Here is a 19460-nt window from a genome sequence, read left to right on the forward strand (position 1 = left end):
ACACAGGGTCGGATTAGACAGAAATACAGTGGCCCAACCAGGTACTAACTCGACTCTGAGACCATGGGCACACTGTTGAGGTACATGATCTTAATCTGCCTTGTGTGCTCATACTTGTCTTTCCATGTTTGTGTTTTCAAGTTGAGTTAGTCATCTATGGTTTTGGACTTGTACTTGCCTATATATTTGATGCTTCTCTCACTGTTTCTTTTCCTCTATCTTGGTACTCTCACGCTTCACTTGTCTCTGCAGATTTCTTGTGATATCATGGCAAGTCAACATCCACATAAAGGCTTGAGGGCATTTTAAGCTGCTAGGGCAGAGACAGAAGCTCGACTTTCTCTTGAGGAAGATCGTGCACGAGAGGAAGCCGATCGAGGTCACTGCTGTTGCTAAACTTGTTACTGCCAGCGCGCACTATCAATGATTCTCTTCATTGATTGGAGTTGCACATGCAAACCCATATCGACTGGCTACACCAGATTCACAATTCTTATCATCAAGCTTTCTTCCTTCAATTGAATCACATTGAACATTCCATTGGTGTTATCACTGATATTGGCACGGAGACTTGGGAGATCTTTCCACGCCGGCCTCCACTTCGTTCACCACTTTTTTTTTTTCTATTTCATGGTTGCTGTCAAGTTCAACTGGGTCAATCACGCTCAAGCCCCTGCTACTGTTCTTCCTAAATGGTGTTGTGGACGCTCATGCTAATGGAACAGTCCAAAACGATGACATAGCCCCTCATAATTGGTCCGACTATAACTTCATTGGTGGTTGTCGTAAGAGGGAAGCAAATTTGTCGTTCACCCCTATCATGTCTAATTCATGCTCACCACCCTAAGTAAATACCAAGTGTTATCTTTCTTAACAAATTTATAACTATAGATAGTATTATAAAAGACACTTGACATTTACTTAGGGTGGTGGACATATGGTGGGTATGATAAGGGTGAGCGACAAATTATTTCTGTCGTAGGAGTGGATGTCTTGCTTAACATCGTGGTGACTAAGTGTGAAGGAGCGTATGCTTGTCTCTTGCGCTTTGCCCTCCATCAACTTATGCGTGGGGAGAGACACAAGTACCTATGTGTGTGTTAAAGCTAGACAGCTCACCTAAGGGGCAGTTTTTTAAGGGACTGCGAGGGACAAGTGAATCTAACGGTTGGAAACAAAAGTACAAGTTTAAGTTGTTTTGACTTCATCCTTTTTATTAAATACAAGTGCGTGAGATGCAATTGTCCCTCCCTTAGGTGCAGTGCCGGATCCAGAACTTTTTATCAGCCTAGGCAAAATTAAGTGGAGTATATATATATAGAGGCCGGTTAGAGAACGGACGTCCACATGTTGCGGACTCGCCCGTTCTGGTAACCGGCGACGTGCAACGACGGCGCAGATGGTGCCCGCCGCATTCCCCCTCCCAGCACTCATGTATCTGTCAGTCGGAGTTCCATCGCCGGCTCACGGCAGCTAGAATCTATTCATTTCCAGACAATTTCAAGTTTATGGGAAATATGCAGATTTCGGCCTCCGTAGACCGGCGATGGAGCTCCGGCCAAACCCTGGGAGGGGGGAGTGCGACGGGCACTATCCCCGCCATCATTGCGCGTCACCAGAACGGGCAACATCCGCACTTTTGGTGCACTACAGTCGTCTAGTCGTGATCCTCTCTACATATAATAAGAAATTATAACGAACATAATGTCAATCAATTTTTCTAATCTAAAAATTATTTAGTAAGCACTAAATGTTATAATAAGACATACGAAACCGGTAAACTCGAAAGCATATATAGTTGAATCAATTCGATCGATCGAACAAAGCATCGTCATTAAACATTGAATCTCAGACCAAAATGTTTGCATCATAAGCAAATAACGCTAAAACAATAATGGAAAAGCTTAATATGATCAAATAGAGTTGAGATGTGTAGATTGAATCATAGTGCATGATAGAATAACACTTAGTTGATAGAACTAGAAAACGAAATAGATCAATGAGGTTGGCATCTCAAACTCTCAGGGAGATCGTTTTAGAATTTTAGGGAGATCCTTTTCAATCTTTGCAAACCATGTAATCTAAAGATTTTGTGATAGAGCTTCTCCTAGCCCTAAATACATTTGGGGTCGTTTCGAACTTTCAGTCTTGCTGGGACTGACATTGCGTCCTTATTTTTCCTTTCCCTTATCCAATACGACGTTGTTAGACTCACATTAATTATAAACAACGTCGTCTTGAGGTATAAGTGTATAACCACGAGAAAGAGAAGAAAAAAAAGACACCTGCAACACTGTAGGTTGTCTTCCTCCTCAAATTTTGCTCAATTCTGCCATTGAAATAAAGCTTACCTACAGCAAAACTACAAAATTCAAGGTGATAAACAAAAGCTCAGCCTAGGCCTAGGCTTGCCCATGAATGGATCCGCCCTTGCTTAGGTGAGCAAACTTCTGTTATGTTGTTTTTGTTTATTATGAATTCATGACTTTGACCTTGTTAAATCTAAGTTATTTTGTTTTGGCTTATGACTTTTGTCACAATACTTCAAGAATCAATGATCACCCTTTTCAAAAAGTTAATATTATCCATATTTCTTTAATATGTCTATACCGATGTTGAGACCTTTTCAAAATTGAACGCATTTAATATGTGATGTCGGATTTAAGTGAACCATGAAATTTTGGATATCAAGAATAAAAAAGAGGAGCTTCTATTCATACCTCAAAAATGGTATTTGGATCTCCTTAATTAATAGATCTCTCATTTGCTTTTACAAAAACTTAAAATGATATATAGACCTCCCTACTTTTATGAAAATGTCCATAATCATCATTATTAGATATCAAATCTACTATCCATTAATATCTTTCTAATTATACTTTCATTCAATTCTTATAAACAATTCGAAAAATTCTTAATAATTATAATCTATCTTCTCAAATTTATTTTCTCTATCACTCCTAAATTCATGACTAATATTTTTTTTTCATTCATTCATTTGAAACTCATCAAATACAGTAAAACCTCTATAAATTAATAGGTTCGGGATTAGCGAAATTTATTATTTTAGCGAGATATTAATATATCAATTAATTAATAATCTATTAAATTATCAATTACTTAATAACTTATCAATTTATCAAGGTATAATAAATATTTTATTTCACTTTATCGAAGAAAACACAAGTTTACTTTGTTCATGCACTATACTGTTTGATTTATCATGGACACCGTTGTTTAAAATATTATGTTGTTCGATGTATTAAATTAATTTATTGGATGATAATTAAATCAACAAAAAAATTCAATATGAATCCTCATAAATGTAAAATTTATCATATAAATTATGTCATTATTAATTTATATGTTTGATGGGGTTTATATGAATTCTCAAAATTATATTATCTTACAATTTTAGTAAATTATTAATTTAGCACGTTGCCCTGAAGTCGAGACCGGTAAAACTTATTATTTTAGCGAGATTATTAATTAATTGGGTATTAATTTAACGAGGTTCTACAGTAGTAAAATCAATATGAAAAATTCTAACATCTATTGAACAATGTGTTTCTCTCATATCCTAACCAAAGTTTATCAAAAATTCTATGTAGCTTTTTCAATTGATACATGAATATTAATAATGTTATTTATTTTATTTTTTAACAATAAACAATGAAAGTAATTAAATCATCTTATTTAATTTATTATTCAGAATTTGGGATTTCCTGAAATAAATACATAAATAAAAATAATTGACAAGAAAGAAAATATCATTTATATTCTTTATTTAAAAATAGGTTGAGAATTCTCTTGTTTTTTTCCTTTTTTTTCACTCTTATATGTCATTTTGGTAATTTCACATATGTTGAAAAAGTCAAGATGAACTTGAGAAAAGGAGTTATAAGTACTGTTTTGGGAGGTATGAATAGAAACTCCCTAAAAAATAGAGCAAAGGAAGCAAAAACCACATCGTATGCGTAGATCTAAAATATCAATATATAATATAGGAGTTTTGGATAAGTACCTTTGTGGTGTGCTTTCAAGTTTCGACCCAATCTAGTGAAAGTTCTTGAGCGTACGCCTTTTAAATTCTGAATTTTTTAGATCTACCATATATCTAGTAGAATTATTCTAAAGAAATCCTTGGAGATGGAAAGGTATGAGAGGTGAAAAGTATGAGGCTACACTACAATGAGCAAAACCCTTATACTTTTTTAGGGATTATACAGCCCCTCTCTCCTAATCTCATCCATTCATTTGTGTATTATATGTAATAACCCGAATTTCGTTATTCATTTCTTGTAATTTCATGGAGATTAATAAAATATAATCCATACTCTACGACTTTTAAATAGCCTTCATTCGAAGTAGGAATCGGTTCGAGAACCATTAAGTCGTTTTTCGATTTAATTCGGTTGACTCAAGAGTTGACTTTTGATCCGTCACTCGTTTCCGAAAACTTTCTTCATGAAAATTGTAGATCTCGTCAAAACGAGTTCGTAGATATTCGGCACGTAATTTTCGAAAGTCGGGAGACGGAGTTATCATTATTGGAAGATGGGTTTCCGATTTTGGAGAACTAGAAAGAGAAGGGATATAATGGGAAATCCACACATTTAGATATTTCTTTCTCTTCTTCTCCACCGAACGTATCTCTTCTTCTTCAGTTTCTTTTTCTTCCCACTACCATTCTCTTCTTTCTCTCCATAAATTCTTCTTCTCCTTTGATCTTCTCACCCAACCACCGTACTGTTTGTTGTTTCTTGTTGTCTGCTGCTACTGCCTCTGCTGCTGCTGCCCCTACTGCTGCTGCTACCTGGGGAGTGTTGCTGCAACTGTAGCCGGCAGAAGGAGACCTTGAGGTGTTAGTAAAACTGCTGATTGTGTGAACCAATGGCTTGGTTGGTTACTGCTGATTTTGGGCAGTGACTTAAGGAGCTCAGCTTGGTAATTTCGTTTTTTCCTTGTTGGTTATGTTATATTGTTGTTTGGTGGTGTTCTTAGTGGTAATGGTGAGTTATTTGAAGGTCAAGATGTATTGTAAGTTTTGGGGTCTTGGTTGTGAGAAGTGGAAGGGTTTAAGAGAATGCACAAAAGGTGTTTGATGGAATTCTTGTGAGATATTTTGATACAGTGGAAGTAGTTAGGCCACTGTTTTGGTGTTTTGGGTAGTGAATTTAGAAAGCAAGGGAGACTTGAGAGAGTAGGGGATGTTTGGGAGTGCCATGGTATTGTTGGGGAAGTTATTTAGTTAAGTTGTGACATTTTTGGAAGTTTGGTTTTGGGAAGTAAGAGAAGAAAGGGTGAAGAAGTTGGAGTAGATGCCACTAGTGTGTAAACCTTAGTAATTTCAGCATTCTTGCCGAAATTTATGAAGTGCTTATTATTTGGTTTGTTTTAGTTCTATTTTTACTAAGTGGAGCTTTGTTCAACTTAGGTGCTTGACTTGGAAACAAGTGTTCGACTTGTTGAGTTAGAAGTGGAAGCAAGCATTAAGGTGAGTAAACCTCACGTTTGGTCTAGTTACCTTGGCGGTAATTAGACGTGTGAATTTATAATTTATACATTCTTACTTATTGTGTGATTGAATATAAATGTATATATATTTGGTGATTTATATATGTATATCTAAATGGTAATATGATATGCATATATTTATCACTAAATATATAAAGCTACTATATTTGTGAAATATATTGTGTATTTTTAGTTGGTTTTCATTGAATTGTGGAGGATGGGACCGAGGGGGAATAAAATGTACCTCTCGGTAAATTGGAGGATTTTGGATGAAATATTTGTATAGTCGAAGTGCTTATATGTTGTGTGGCTAGGAGGGAAGAAAATGTACCTTCCGGCATTATTATTGCGCGTGTAGCCTTATGGGTTGTGGTGTTGTCTTTGTGGCAGCTTTTTGAGGCAAAAGACTTTGTGTGAGTTGTTCTGCCTTTGTGGCGGCCAGTTTGGCGAAAGAAAATGAATACATATGATTTAGCCTTAGTGGCGGCCCAAGTGGCAAAAATGTATTTCAATGTTTTGCCTGTGTGGCGGCCTTAGTGGCGTAGGCATATGTCAAAACCACTCCTTGGCCGGTTGTGGGGATGATCATCTAGAGCTCTAGTATTACTGCCAATCTTCTGGGTGCGACTTGAGGGTCACATTAACCCAGAATGTTCTGCATGTGTTGCGATGTGATTGTGAGTTGTGATTATGCTTGTGTGGCAATATGTGGCATTTGTTGTGGCATTGGTTGCGAGTTGACGTTGTTAGTGTTGTGATGATAATGTTGTTTTATATATATTTCGGAGTTTAGAAATATGTTACATTATCCTTGAGTATTTCTTTTAGTTTACTCATCCCAGCTTTATAGGTGACCAGCTTTGTGTTTACAATCCTGGTGTACCATTATTGGTGCAAGGGGTAGTACTGCAGGTACTTCGCAGTAGTATAGGAGGAAGGAGTGAGCAGTGTAACAGTAGGGTGCTGTTTTTACTTCTGTTCATTTTCCTATTTTGGTGAGGACTTGTGAGTGTTGACTACTGTACAACTTACACGTGTTTTTACGTTCTGTTATAGTTTGAAGTCTAAGTGTCTTGTTAAACTTAGATAAGATATTCAGCTGCTGTAACATAATTTCATTTATTGAAGTTATATAAGAGTGTTAGCATCCATAAATTCAAATTTTTAGTGTTCTAAATTTAGGGGTGTTACATTATAATCCTCACTTTTCATTAAATTCTTTTCGAGTGTTACACTTTGTTTCCAAATTAATTGCAATTGAAATATATAATAGGAAATGACACATAAGTCCTATATTAAGATGCTAATTACAAATATATTATCCTAAATTGTCTTTATACTACCAAAGACATATTTTAACAGATAAAGCAGATAAAGACAATTTGTTCCTTTGTTGCCATATGTCTTACGTTTAATTACCAAATTAACGTTTCTTAACAAACAAAAGTATCATAAACACAAATAAGGACATAACTTTTATAATTAAGCTAATAAGAACAAATGGTTCTTTTGTAGTCATATGTTAATAAGAAATTAATAATTTTAACCTTAAAAAAATGGCTAATATTTATTACCATTTTTTAATCAAATTATTCTTCAACGCTTCTACTACATTAGATGGAATTTAGCTGCTACTGCATAGCTGGAATTTAGATGCTACTATACTCTCTGAACTATAGATGCTATTGCACTACATTGTTGGAATTTAGATGCTACTACATTATTGGAATTTAGCCACTAGAATTTAGATGTTATTGCATGTACTACATTGTCGGAATTTAGTTGCTACTGTACTCGCTGGAATTTAGCTGATGCTACTATACTCATTGGAATTTAGATGCTATTGTACTACATTATTGGAATTCAGCTATTATTGTACTCACTCGAATATAACTGCTACTATATTTGCTGGATATTTAGTTGCCACTACATTTGTACTTTTCCAAACATGTTATTGTGCTTTATTGAATTTAAGCATTGTTGTTATTACTAACCTTCAACCTGCTACTTCTAATTGCGAGCTAATACTATCAATTGAGAAGCTGCTACTACTGATAAAAACTCAAATTCATAAATACGGCCGGGCATAAAAAGCTCAAATTCTGATCTCATTCTGATCCCGTCCCAAACTTTGTCAGAATAGGACAGGACCGAAGTCTAAAAACGTTAATCCCATCCCGATCCCGTCCCGTTTTATTGTTGTGAGATGAGATGTGAGACGAATAGATCTTATCCCACTTAGTCATGTCGCATCCCACTATTAAATGATTTTTAATCTCAACCATCAAATATTGTTGGTATTGTTGGTATTTACCACTAGGGATGTATATAGTTTAGAAATCATCAGAGCACCTTAGATGCATTGGATAAGGAAATGACTAATATCAAAGAATTTTTTTGGACCTTGGTTCATTTTCTAAAGACAAATAAATATCGGTTGATGTTCTCATTAATATATGGTCCGAGGTATATGATATAGATGAGGACACTTCGTATATTGCAAATCTTTATGAAGAGCATTGCTAATCTTATGGACAAAAGGTAATTATATATGTTTCTCTTTTACGGTAGCATCCGAATTTTCATGTTCAAGTTTATATATTCTAATAATTAATCTAAGTTTATGATAATTAAACCCAGTGTATCGAAAGTGGATGGTAAAAAATGTTTGCGTGTCCGAACGTGTCCGTGTTCATGTCGGACACGCAATACGGTGCCCATAGCACGTGTCTGTGCTTCATAGGTGACACTGGTCAAGCTTGTTTACCATTAAATATTTCAAATTTTGGTTAATTACAATTGGAGTGGTTGCTGGCTTTATGATGTAAAGCTATTACGTATATTGATTAGAAAAGGAAGAAGTTGAGGTTATTATTGTTATATGCTGCTGTATGAGGCCATGTTCATAAGCATGATTATGGAATACTGTTTTGCATATATGTTCTGCTAGTAATAGGGGTGGGCATAAAAAACGGAAATCCCGATCCCGTCCCGATTCCGTCCCGAAATTTATAGGGACGGGACGGGACGGAGGTCTAAAAATGTTCGTCCCGTCCCGATCCCGTCCCGTTTCATAATGGTGGGATGGGACGTGGGACGAATAATTTCTATCCCGCTTCGTCCCGTCCCGTCCCATCTTTAATGAAAACTTTAAAATTCTTATATATTTGTATTAAAATGAAACTAATTTATATTCTTAATAACTCCAAAATTATATCAACTCAAATAATAATGGTAAATTATAATATTTTGAACATAATATGCATTTTTTTTTGTTAAAATTTCATTATTGAATGTTACTTTGTTATGAAAAAGTAAAAATATAGGTTTTTATTTAACTTCATAGGAAGGTGGGATTTGTCCCGTCCCATCCCGATCCCGTCTCGTCCCAACCGGGATTAATCCCGAGTGGGATGCATTCTTAAAAACCCTCGTCCCGTCCCGATCCCGTCCCGATTCAAAAGAGTGGGACGGGACGTGGGATGAGCCCCGTCCCGTGCCCACCCCTAGTTAGTAATGTGTTGGTGAAAACGATATATGACATTGGATGCCCATAGTAAACTTATGGGTGCACCTCATAGAAACTAAGCTTAATATGGCATTATATTATGCCAGGTTTTAATCGAAATTGATCGATATCGTTTTGATGGTAAGTATTTGATATAGTTGGAACTAATCTTGTAATTGATTAGTATTTGGATTGGTTGTGACAAAGTCATAATTGTCAAGTATGTGGTCAACGTAAAGAAATGTCGATAGTATATTAACGACTATCTGAGAGCGAGGGAAAACATTGGAATGCAGGTAGGGATTCATTATTTATCTCGATTAGAGCTTTCCGCAATTTATTTATAAAATGGAGCATGTTTTGGTTTGGTTGTTTTAATACTTCATGTATTGACCAAACCGTGAGTGATTGTGATGGCTTGAGAGCGAATGGTGACACTAATTTCCTTGGGTTCGATCCCCTTAACCTCCGGAGGGTGTAGTTACACCGGTTCGTGCGAGTGCCGATCTTAAGAACAGGCTCGTAATGTGTGTGTAGCTAAGTGTGTAGATAGTGGACATTATCGCTACACTTACCTGTTTTATATGGATTTAAGGTAATGTCGTGTAGTGGGTCTATTGGACCAGCCATCACGAGATATTTGTTTTTAGCTAGCCGTATTGAGAATCTATGCACCGATTCTAGAGTCAAGCTGTTTTAATTAAATTTCCTTTCTGCTTGAGTTAGTGTGATCAAAGGCCAGGCAAGAATGTTAAAAGACTTCAGTAGGGACAAATCTTTCTTGGGTCAGTTGGATGTCCAAGCGCAAGTTTAGAATCAGGTGATTGTTTCTACAGGCACTTGGTTACAATATCATATATGAATGGCTCAATTCATAAAGTTGAGTTGAGATTTTCTGTGTATTTTAGATTCGAATGTATCAACTATCAACGTAGTGTTGCAAACAAGTAAAGAGATACTCAAGTTTCTGTTGGCTCAATAATTGACTAGGTCCATAAAAGAACGATAATTATTAGTAGATAAACAACCAAAAACCTGACTTTCCCAATTCTCACTTTCAATTATTGCCTCGAATAATGGTCGGCAAAATTTAGCTTCTACGAATTTGAAGGCTTACTCGAGTGTAGGTTGATGTGAAGGATGCCTCTTCATTCTAAACAAACGTATGTAAGATGAAGTGCTCACTCAACAATCTACATCTGCTTGTCGAAAAATACAATCTACATCTGCACTGGCAATGCTGATTGAAGAAACTGAGGCTTGCACGCAAGTGCATGTCCTTCCCAATCAATACCGAACGAAATGGCCAAACTCGAAATTCACCAACCCAAACTATACTCATTGCATTAATTTAATTGATTGAATGCTATGTTGACAGTACACCCACTATGGATTATTGTTGAAACAATACATTTCAACATTTAAACAAAAAAATTACTACCTGTACAAAAATTTTCTCAACTACTGTATAATGATATTTGCGGCATTCAGAGTCCACCTCGGCTATAATTTCCATTTATAAAAGGAGAAAAAAAAAAGAAAAAAAGGAGACCAATGTCCCATGCAATCAAAGTTGCAAAGCTAAATCTGGCTGTGGCGGCATGCCAATTTGAATAAGAGAACTAGGAGAACCTGATGCACCGAATTCAACATTCAGGTCTGGGGGTAATGAATACGTAACCTGTTTATTGTTCATTGATAAACCCTGCCAAGAAGTCTCCCCACCATATGCCAATTGAGGTTGTGCCTGGAAGGGATTCCATGGTCTACTGGACATTTCTGGTTTGGCTTCATTTGAATCAACATTGCCTATAGGCATCGACTGCGAGTTCATAATGCTCTCTGTAAACATGCCAGCCATTTGATGATGAGAAGGTACTGGAGTGTTGGCCGAACTTGACGCCCCTGATAATGTAGAAGGCATATTAACAATCTCAGGTTGAGGTAAAACACTAGACAAAAGCCTACTATTCAAACCAAGATTACCAGAGTGAACCATGGAATTCCGGAAAGGAGGCACAGATCGTATTCCACTAATGCCACTGTTAAGTAATGCCGGCCCATTTTGGGAATTGGCTTCTCTAAAGTTTTCTGTGTTAACACTGTTTTGCAGTGAATATCTATCTGCAACAGAATTTAAGCCTGATGTACTTTGACATCGAAGTCTGTCTTTATGATCATCAGATGCAGGGGGGGCGAACTGAACCTTATCCTCTCCCTCACGGAATGAAAATTGCTGCGACCTTGATGAGTCATTTTCTCCAACCCATCCAGGACCATACTCCACTCCTACAGGCAAAACACTTCCTATCCGCTTAGAAGCAATCTTCCAGGCAACAGGTCCAAGATTTGCAGCAAATCGAGCTAAACTTCTTGCATAACCATGCTCCTCAGCGGCAACACTTACCTGGTAAATATAAAGGGAAAAGTATAATCATGTTAATATCCGACAAAGGTGGTTTCATCTGAGTCACTCTCAGGCCATAAAATGTTTGCAATTTGAAAAATCCATTCATTGAGATACAAAATTAGAGCTAAGCAAAGATTATTTAGCTACGACTACGCTACAAGTTTCATGATAAAGTCCATTGTCTAATTTTATTTCTCATACCAACCTACATTAGGGAATCCACACTTTAGAACACAGCACAAGAAATTTCTCATTACGTACCGCCATAAGTTGGTTCCACTCTCCTTCCATACCAGCGAGTCCAGATGATTCATGTTCAGAAGCCAGAGACTGCCGATAGGTTTGACGTCTGTTTTCATCAACTGGAAACTGTTTCTTTCCATACTTTAAGACACTCCTCAACACCGAAGCTGTAATACAAGAAAATAAATGCTTAGGCTCCATGTTTATTAAATAACATGAATAATCAAAATGAAACAAGACAACTTTAAATCTCATACCCGGAAATTCATTCTCCAATTCAGACAACCAGTTGGCAGAAGTATCACCACCAAGAGATCCATGCGGTGCTTTGTTTAATATGTCAGCAGTCCTAAACTTGTATGAAGCAGGTCCTTTTCTCAAATTGTAACCATTGGACAAGCCTGAATTCTCTCCTCCAGGGGCAAGAGTCATTTCTGAGAAATATTGAGAACCAAGACGTTCAACTGGAGCCATGTCTATTGACTTTTTCATGGTCTTGCTGCCAGGTGGCCTGCCTCTCCTGGCAACTTTTGGTTTGACCTCACCACCAGCATCACCAGTGTTGTCTTGCCTCAAATTTTCAAAGTCCTTTTTTGCTAGTTCTTGGATAGACCGTGCCTGATGCAATAGTAATTTATGTGAACCTCTGAAATGTACAAAACTCCCTAAATGGTACGAAATGTAAGTTGAACAAGGCCAAACCTGTCGGAAATAAATCGTGTCTGGTGCATTATACTGCATTGCATTTGAAGATATCAAGAACACATCTTTCTGCAAAAATTACATAGTAGTTTTAAATTTCTTTGACATGAATATCTATCAATCTTAAACAAAATAAATCAGAAGTCGTGATAATAGCTTTTGTGGCACACAGATCTCATAGACGCTTCTGCACATACACTCAGAAAAGAATCTCTTAAATCTAGTCACAATATATATATATATATATATATATATATATATATAATTCCACAATTCACATGCCTTACACTGAAAATAGTTTCCTAAGTAAGTGAGTGAGATATAAAGCCAACAAATAAGTTGTCATCAAGTTCCTAAACCTAGTTCTTCAATACTTGCGTAATCTGTTCTGAACATATCAAGTTCCATTGTGTTACTATAACAAGCACTCTCCAAAGTTATCCATTCTCTGCTGTAATTATCTCATAACCCACAGCTCAGCAGCACTCATTACATCAACACAACCCCGTTCAACAGTAAGCAAAACAAGAGATTGTATTACGAACCTCAAGCTGTTCCAAGTTGGCATAGGCTCCCTGATCCAGTTTTTCCCTCACAGTTCCAAAATCCATCGGGATTTCAATGATTTCATGATAATCAGGCAGCTGAACCAACAAACACATTTACAAAAAATGAGGAAAAAGTATCATCAAACTCATATCAAGCTCTTTCAACAACACACCACACACCTCTTCTGGATCCACAGGCTCTGAAAACACTCCACGAGTGTCCTTCCTGCACAGAAAAAGAAGGGAAGCAAACCAGTGAAGACCCATTTCAGAAACTAATCAATGGGGGAATATAAAGATGCAAACTTTGCAACTGAGGACTTACTTTTGAAGCCTATCAAGGATGAACACCAACAACTTTTTGTCTGGCAAAGGAGTAGTGGGACCAAACACCACCTGCGTCCCTGTCCACCAAAAAGTTGGAGGGAAAAAATTCATTAAGGGTTTTAACTACCCAGAATATAAATATACATATAACACAGAAAAGGGAGCATCTTTGTGCAAAGAATTGGGATTTTGATTACAAGAAGTTAAATTTGGGGATACCATGAATACTGCTGCTGTCAGTCGCTTTCAATATGCTCTGCAACACACAGATTATAAGACATACCGTTGTCAGTGTGCTCTAAATCAACCCAGAGGATATAAATTAAATTCTTCAATCATTGAAATACTACAGCAGAAAAAAGATATATATAAATCCAAGATAAGACAAACTCGAGCTTTTTCTCCAGTCCTGTTATAGTACATAAAGCTGCTCTCCCCCCTCAGATTATTTACACCAAAAGAATCAAACTTTGAAAGACAGATAAAAATTTAAATTAGGAAACAAGAGAAAAAACTGAAAACCCAGACTTGAATTTTGAATAAAATAAATAAATAAAAGAACTAAAAGAATTGTCCAAAAACCTTGACAAGTCAAACCCTTTACGATCCAATAATTCCCCAGCTCAAAGTTTTCGCGCGAAAATCCACAAACCCCTCTCTAATTCTCTCTTCCCTATTTTGAATCCAAAACCTCGATTTCTTCTCCCCAAAAAAAAGACCAGCTTTCAACTTTTTTGATGAACAAAAAGAGAAAAATTGAATCTGGGAAGCGGAGGATCACCGTGGGATTGGATCCGCGGGGGACGGAGCTGATCTTATCCGGATCGTCGCCGGCGTCGGGATTGGAATCGGAATGCAATGTCGGTTTGCGGTTCTGGTTAATTCCTAACAAGAGTTTGTGCTTCTTCTTGGCGCGCTCGTCCTCGTCATCGTCTTCGCCGCCGCCGGAGTTAGGGTTAGGGTTACGGCTGCGGGCGGCGGCGGCGGTGGAGGGGTTGAGGAAATGGGGGTTTTGCTGCTGCTGGAGGAAGCGCTTCTGGAGATCGAGAAGCGAAGGACGGCCCTTCTTCTTTTTCGGTGGCGGAGGAGGAGGGTGGTCGTCGTTCATTATCATCGTCGTCGTCGTCTCTGATGCCTCCCCCATTCTCTCTCTCTCTCTCTCTCTCTCTCTCTCCTCTCTTTTTCTCTCTCTACAGCGCTCTCTCTATTTGTTTTCTAAAAATCCAAACCTGATTCTTTTTCTTTTTCTTTTTATCCTTTTGTTTGTTTTCTGTGGGGGGAAAGACTCGCGAGGGGAGTGGTGCGTGGGGGGAACGCGCGGGGGAGGACGCATGAGGTCTGAGTGTCTGACACGTGTTGGGATATTTTGTCCTCTCCTCCTCCTCCTCCTCCTCGAGGTTGAGTTCAGATTGGGAGAGAGAGAGATGCTTTGCTTTTTGTTTTTCACAGAAGACGTCACAAACGCGACTCTGTAATTTCGACTGTTTTTGTTTCACTAGTGAATTGCTTTTCTCTTTTGGTTTGTTCACTACGGGTTTTCTCCTCAAGTTAATTGTGGTTAATTTTTGAACTTCACTTATGTTTACATAAACTATGAAGTAAATTTTCTTTTCGAATGTAAACACTGTGGTTTCAAGAAGCCGTGCGGGACTCCTACGACGACATGTAGATGATCCATTTAATAATAAATTCTTGCTTATTCAGACAGGGTTATACAAAGATGTGGTTGCAACATGGGTGTCTCAATCTCTTCTACACGCATAGTTGATATCATATCACTTGATTTAAGAAGAAGTCACTATTGCATAAAGTAATTGTACAATTGTATAAACTACAACATTGGTGCCGCTCCTTGTCAAACCTCCTTCCAATTGAATCGTTAAATCGCCTTCATATCCACATAAAACCCTTGTTCATCCCCTTCATGGACCCTTTGTCTAAGAAAGACATCTTTTGTCCCGATCAGTTTTGTTACTTCATTTTTGAAAAACTAATCAAACTTATACCGGGTAAAAAAATAAAACTAGAAGATTAGTCTTCATTGGAGAGTTTAAAGATCAGTTTGATAATTAATCACGAAACATTAAGTTCTGTATTAGTAATCTTTATTTGAATTCTTAGGCTACCACTTTCCTTTTCTTTCTTTTTTTGGTCAAGAGGCTACCACTTTCCTCTATCACACACTTTTTTACCGTCTCGAGGATACACATGCACATCAAGTCCTTCACGCTTTTACCAGAGAGTGAGCAGCAAAACCCTAATTCTTAGTATCAATCTTCGATTTTGCCTCGATGTTTCGTCCTTTTAAGTTTTTAGATTGCTTCACCTTTGTTTTTCTTCTTTAAAAAACCTCACTTGGTCGTATTACAAAGTCCTTAATTATTAGAGACTTTTCACAGCAAAGGAATATGAAATATGACATTACAGATTTGTAATGTGTCACGTTTTCAATACTAATGAATAATGATCCTTTTGTTTGGAATTGGATAACACTACATGCTCTGTATCCAAAGGAAAATAGTAAATGAAGCGGCGCCTCTGATTTCATTAAACTGCTGTTCCCGCTTGCCTACTATATCTGTCAACATGGCCAAAACAAGTAGTTAAGAAATCCTTGGACCAATAAGACTATGACCAACTTCAGTGACTCAAAGTTAAATAACCGACTGGGGACCTGTCTGATTAGACTGAATGATCTCACTGATTCAGATTAGCATGAATGAAAACTCACGGATTTAGGCTTTGGCCACTAGTTATACAAAAACCAGCCAGAAAATATAGAGCAGACCCAGTTCCTAGTCTTGGAGATAGCTTATATATAGGTGCCTGCAGTAACTAATCTATTCATCTTGAAGCTTATATAGCAGCACCAGTACCTCCTTTGAGGCTTGAGTTATAGAGATATGTGTATAGCAGTGTTCATATGGCAAGACCACCCATTGTACCCTCTCCTTCTCTTGGATAACAGAGATGAATACCACAACAGGTATGAAATGACCAGACTGAGATCATTGGTTTGTTGTTTAATTTGTCTGAGGGTTATTGCTTATGTTCTGTTAATTATGTCTTTGAAACATGTAAAGGCCTACGAAGCCTGTGGAATGGTGGGAAGGTGGTGAGATATGAGGCGGGAGAGATGAAGTTGCAGGAGGAACATGGCTGGCCTGTTCAAGAAGAGGAAGAGTTGCTTTGCTTACAAACGTTCTCGAGAATCAAACCCTACCGGAGGCGAAAACCCGGGGAGACTTGCCTGTGCTTTTCTTGAAGGTAAAAGTTTCATGACTCGTACTAATGTGTATCATGTAGTTCTCTATATGGGATGCAATTTCAACATTATGATAAAGGTTAATTATGTGTATGATTATGAAACTGTGGCAGAGCTTGAAGAGTACAAAGGAATTTGCACAAGAGTTGGTAAAAGAGGCTCACCAGTATAATGGGTTTTAACCTGATATTGGCAGATCTTCAATCCAAAACCATGGTCTACCTCTCCAACAGACCAAAAGGAGAGCCTATTCTAGTTCAAGAGGTTTCTCCAGGCATTCATGTGCTTTCCAATGCAAAGCTTGACTCTCCCTGGCACAAGGTTTGAACATAATATCTTGATATTATGATTTCTTGATCATTCCATCCTTGATCAAATGCCCAAGAACCAAATTATGGACTACATTTCCTGCAGGCTCAGCGCTTGCGGCTAAATTTACAGAAAGAGCTCATCAAGTATGGAGAAGGTGAAATACCAATGAGAGAGCTGATCGAAAAGCTAATGAAGGACAAAGTTAAAGCTGATAAAAGCAAATTACCTTGTATATGTGAACTCGACTGGGAGTACAAACTGAGCTCTATATTTGTTGAAGTTGACACTCCACTGGTAAACACTATTGATTCAACATTCCAAATTTCCGATTATGCATACAAATTGAACCTTACACTTTTTAAGCGTCAATGCAGGGACGCTATGGCACCAGGAGCAGTGTCGCAGTGTCGGTAAGACAAAATGGGAACGTGAATTTTCATGAAAGCTATCTTGATAATGACAAGTGGAAGGAACGGACTGTGAACTACCAAATACAGAAGCTGAATTAGTATGTGGAAAGGATAGATAAAGCTGCTAAACTACAAAAATGCTCATTTCTTTCACTTGTATATATGCATAGAATTCTCTTGATGCTGCAGAAAGCCTGGCACGGAATAATAGAATGAACTAGAGCAACTTTGCCATAAATATTATGTACTTCTGTGAGTTTTTCAGAATATCAAACTGAGAATGAGATCCGAACAAAAGAGTGTGTCTGTGATGGTTTCTTTAACTTAACCAAGTGAACATCAGTATTTGCCAATTTGGTAGTTAAAATTTGATTTTTGTGCCTGCGTGCGTGCGACAATGGAGGAAAATCTTCAGCAGCAGGCCTCTTGTTATTGCAAACCCCTTATGAATATCAGCCACTCGATTTCTCTCGCTATGATACATCCTTCAGCTGAAAGGAGCAGAATTTTCCCAACAACATTCTGCATAATCAGTCTATATATTATTTAATGACCATCAATTTATAAGCCAACTGCAACCTATGAAACAAACCCAAGCTTCATTTTGCAGCATATCACAAGGACAAAGTTTGAGCACAGAATCACTAATTCAAGTACCATCGCGCTTATCACTCTACCATCACAGGATCTTGACCTATTAACATTGAGTTCAGAAATACCCTGCGGAATGTTACAGCTGATCAGCATCTCAATTTGAACATTTTTTAGTAGCATTTTTACGAGTAGCAGCAACTCATTCACTAGCACAATTGAAGATGAGGGCAGAAATGTTGCGAGGAAGACAATGTTTTGGTCACACACCTTTGCAGCTCCACTTCTATATGAACCATAAGCATAAAATAAAAGCAACATTGATATCCGTCAACAAATAATCATTCTGATTGAGATTTGCAGCAGGCTATTCAGTCCATTCTAGAGTAAATGAAGGAGGCATTCTAGCAGGAATCCAACAGTCAACCAACCCTGCCGAGCTTCCAGGCACTCAAACAATAAGTGAAGCACTGAATTCTGTATCCCATGGTAGGAATGAAAAGAAGGATCAGATACCCTCTGCTCAGTTTTTTAGCAGTCAACCTTGAACCAATAATCAAGAAAACTTATGATGTGGGAGGGATAGGAAGATGACAGATACCTTTTGGCCTATAGTGATCGAGGTGACATTCCAATAAATTTCCACACCTAACGAAGAACATTCCCTTGGATATCCCACTCTAGACTTTTTTGCTTGCTCAAAGAGAAATGAGAATACAGATGATGTGATCAACGATATCAATAGGAAGACAAGCCATGAGAAGATCAGCATTCCAAACCTTGGCCTGCAATGAATCATGCACTGCACCACTACCATTTATGCATCAAGGATCAGTAGCAAAGTGCTTTAGATGCCACAGCCGGACCAGATATCAGTCCAGAATATAGGACTCTCACCACTGAATTTGTAATCATCAGTCATAACAGGCTCGGAATTTGGCAAAAGAGTACCCTCTCCTTTCTAGCAAACAGAAACTGACACCAAAACAAGCAAATGATTGACCAGACTAAGATTAATGATTTATTAATTTGGGTTGTATGCAAATACAGTATAGTAGCACATGGGGTGTGTTAATAACAAAAGACTTCATGGGTCATTGCTGATATTTTTCTTTTCTTTTCTTTTTGACATATCTAAGGGCAAAGAAGCTGGTAGACTGGGGTTGTGAGATAATAAGCTGGAGGAATGAGGTTGTAGAAGGGACATAATTGACTTCTTCAAGAGGAAAGAGAGTTAGTCTGAGTTACTAAATAGCCGGAGATACCAGCTGTGCTTTTCTTAAAGGTAAGAGTGTCCCTACTATACTAATGTCCGTGTAGTTTTCTATATGTGGTCTGCAATCTCCCAATTATGATTTTTGTTTATATGATTTAATTATTGAAACAATTGCAGAGCTTGGATAGTTTAAATAAATATGCTTAGGAGTCGATTGAAGAGGCTCACCAGTATAATGGGTTAATCTGATCTTCCAAGTTCCTCAAACCAAAGCCATGATTTACGCTCCGACAAGCCAAAAGGAAAGCCTGTTCTCATTCAAGAGGTTCCTCCACGCATTCATGTGCTTTCCAATGCAAAACTCGACTCTCCCTTGCACTAGGTTTGAACATATGATCTTGATCTCTCCAT

General features: G+C 37.7%; 2 protein-coding genes and 1 long non-coding RNA gene across 4 annotated transcripts; 1 reads left to right on the forward strand and 2 right to left on the reverse strand.

The window, feature by feature from the left end:
• Window positions 1-10386: 10386 nt before the first annotated feature.
• Window positions 10387-14423, reverse strand: LOC126794030 (uncharacterized). Of its 2 annotated transcripts, XM_050520676.1 has the most exons (10): window positions 14037-14423; window positions 13475-13511; window positions 13254-13332; window positions 13109-13154; window positions 12926-13024; window positions 12381-12449; window positions 11936-12296; window positions 11697-11845; window positions 11012-11432; window positions 10388-10930 (listed from the first exon to the last, which is right to left on the reverse strand). In XM_050520676.1, exons 1-10 carry the CDS (start codon window positions 14397-14399, stop codon window positions 10593-10595), a joined length of 1962 nt encoding a protein of 653 aa, XP_050376633.1. In that variant the 5' UTR covers window positions 14400-14423; the 3' UTR covers window positions 10388-10592. The 2 variants fall into 2 exon arrangements, with proteins under 2 accessions (XP_050376631.1, XP_050376633.1); XM_050520674.1 differs by having other exon boundaries at window positions 10387-11432.
• A 1236-nt stretch (window positions 14424-15659) lies between these two features.
• Window positions 15660-17218, reverse strand: LOC126794041 (uncharacterized). Its single transcript, XR_007672113.1, has 2 exons — window positions 17059-17218; window positions 15660-16949 (listed from the first exon to the last, which is right to left on the reverse strand). It is a non-coding gene; the product is annotated as an uncharacterized LOC126794041 (long non-coding RNA).
• Window positions 16159-17341, forward strand: LOC126794039 (uncharacterized). The gene is given in 6 exon segments (XM_050520687.1): window positions 16159-16241; window positions 16339-16522; window positions 16634-16693; window positions 16695-16841; window positions 16935-17126; window positions 17207-17341. Coding segments are annotated over 6 exon segments (801 nt in total).
• Window positions 17342-19460: the final 2119 nt, after the last annotated feature.

Source organism: Argentina anserina, chromosome 5, assembly GCF_933775445.1.
Source record: "Argentina anserina chromosome 5, drPotAnse1.1, whole genome shotgun sequence".
Classification (NCBI taxonomy): domain Eukaryota; kingdom Viridiplantae; phylum Streptophyta; class Magnoliopsida; order Rosales; family Rosaceae; genus Argentina; species Argentina anserina.

Coding starts and splice junctions, on each gene's coding strand:
- LOC126794030 (XM_050520674.1), bottom strand. CDS start 14,399: ATGGGGGAGGCATCAGAGACGACGACGACGATGATAATGAACGACGAC. Junction 13,512..14,036: donor CCCGCGGATCCAATCCCACG/GTGATCCTCCGC, acceptor TGTGTGTTGCAG/AGCATATTGAAAGCGACTGA. Junction 11,846..11,935: donor ATTGGAGAATGAATTTCCGG/GTATGAGATTTA, acceptor CTTGTATTACAG/CTTCGGTGTTGAGGAGTGTC.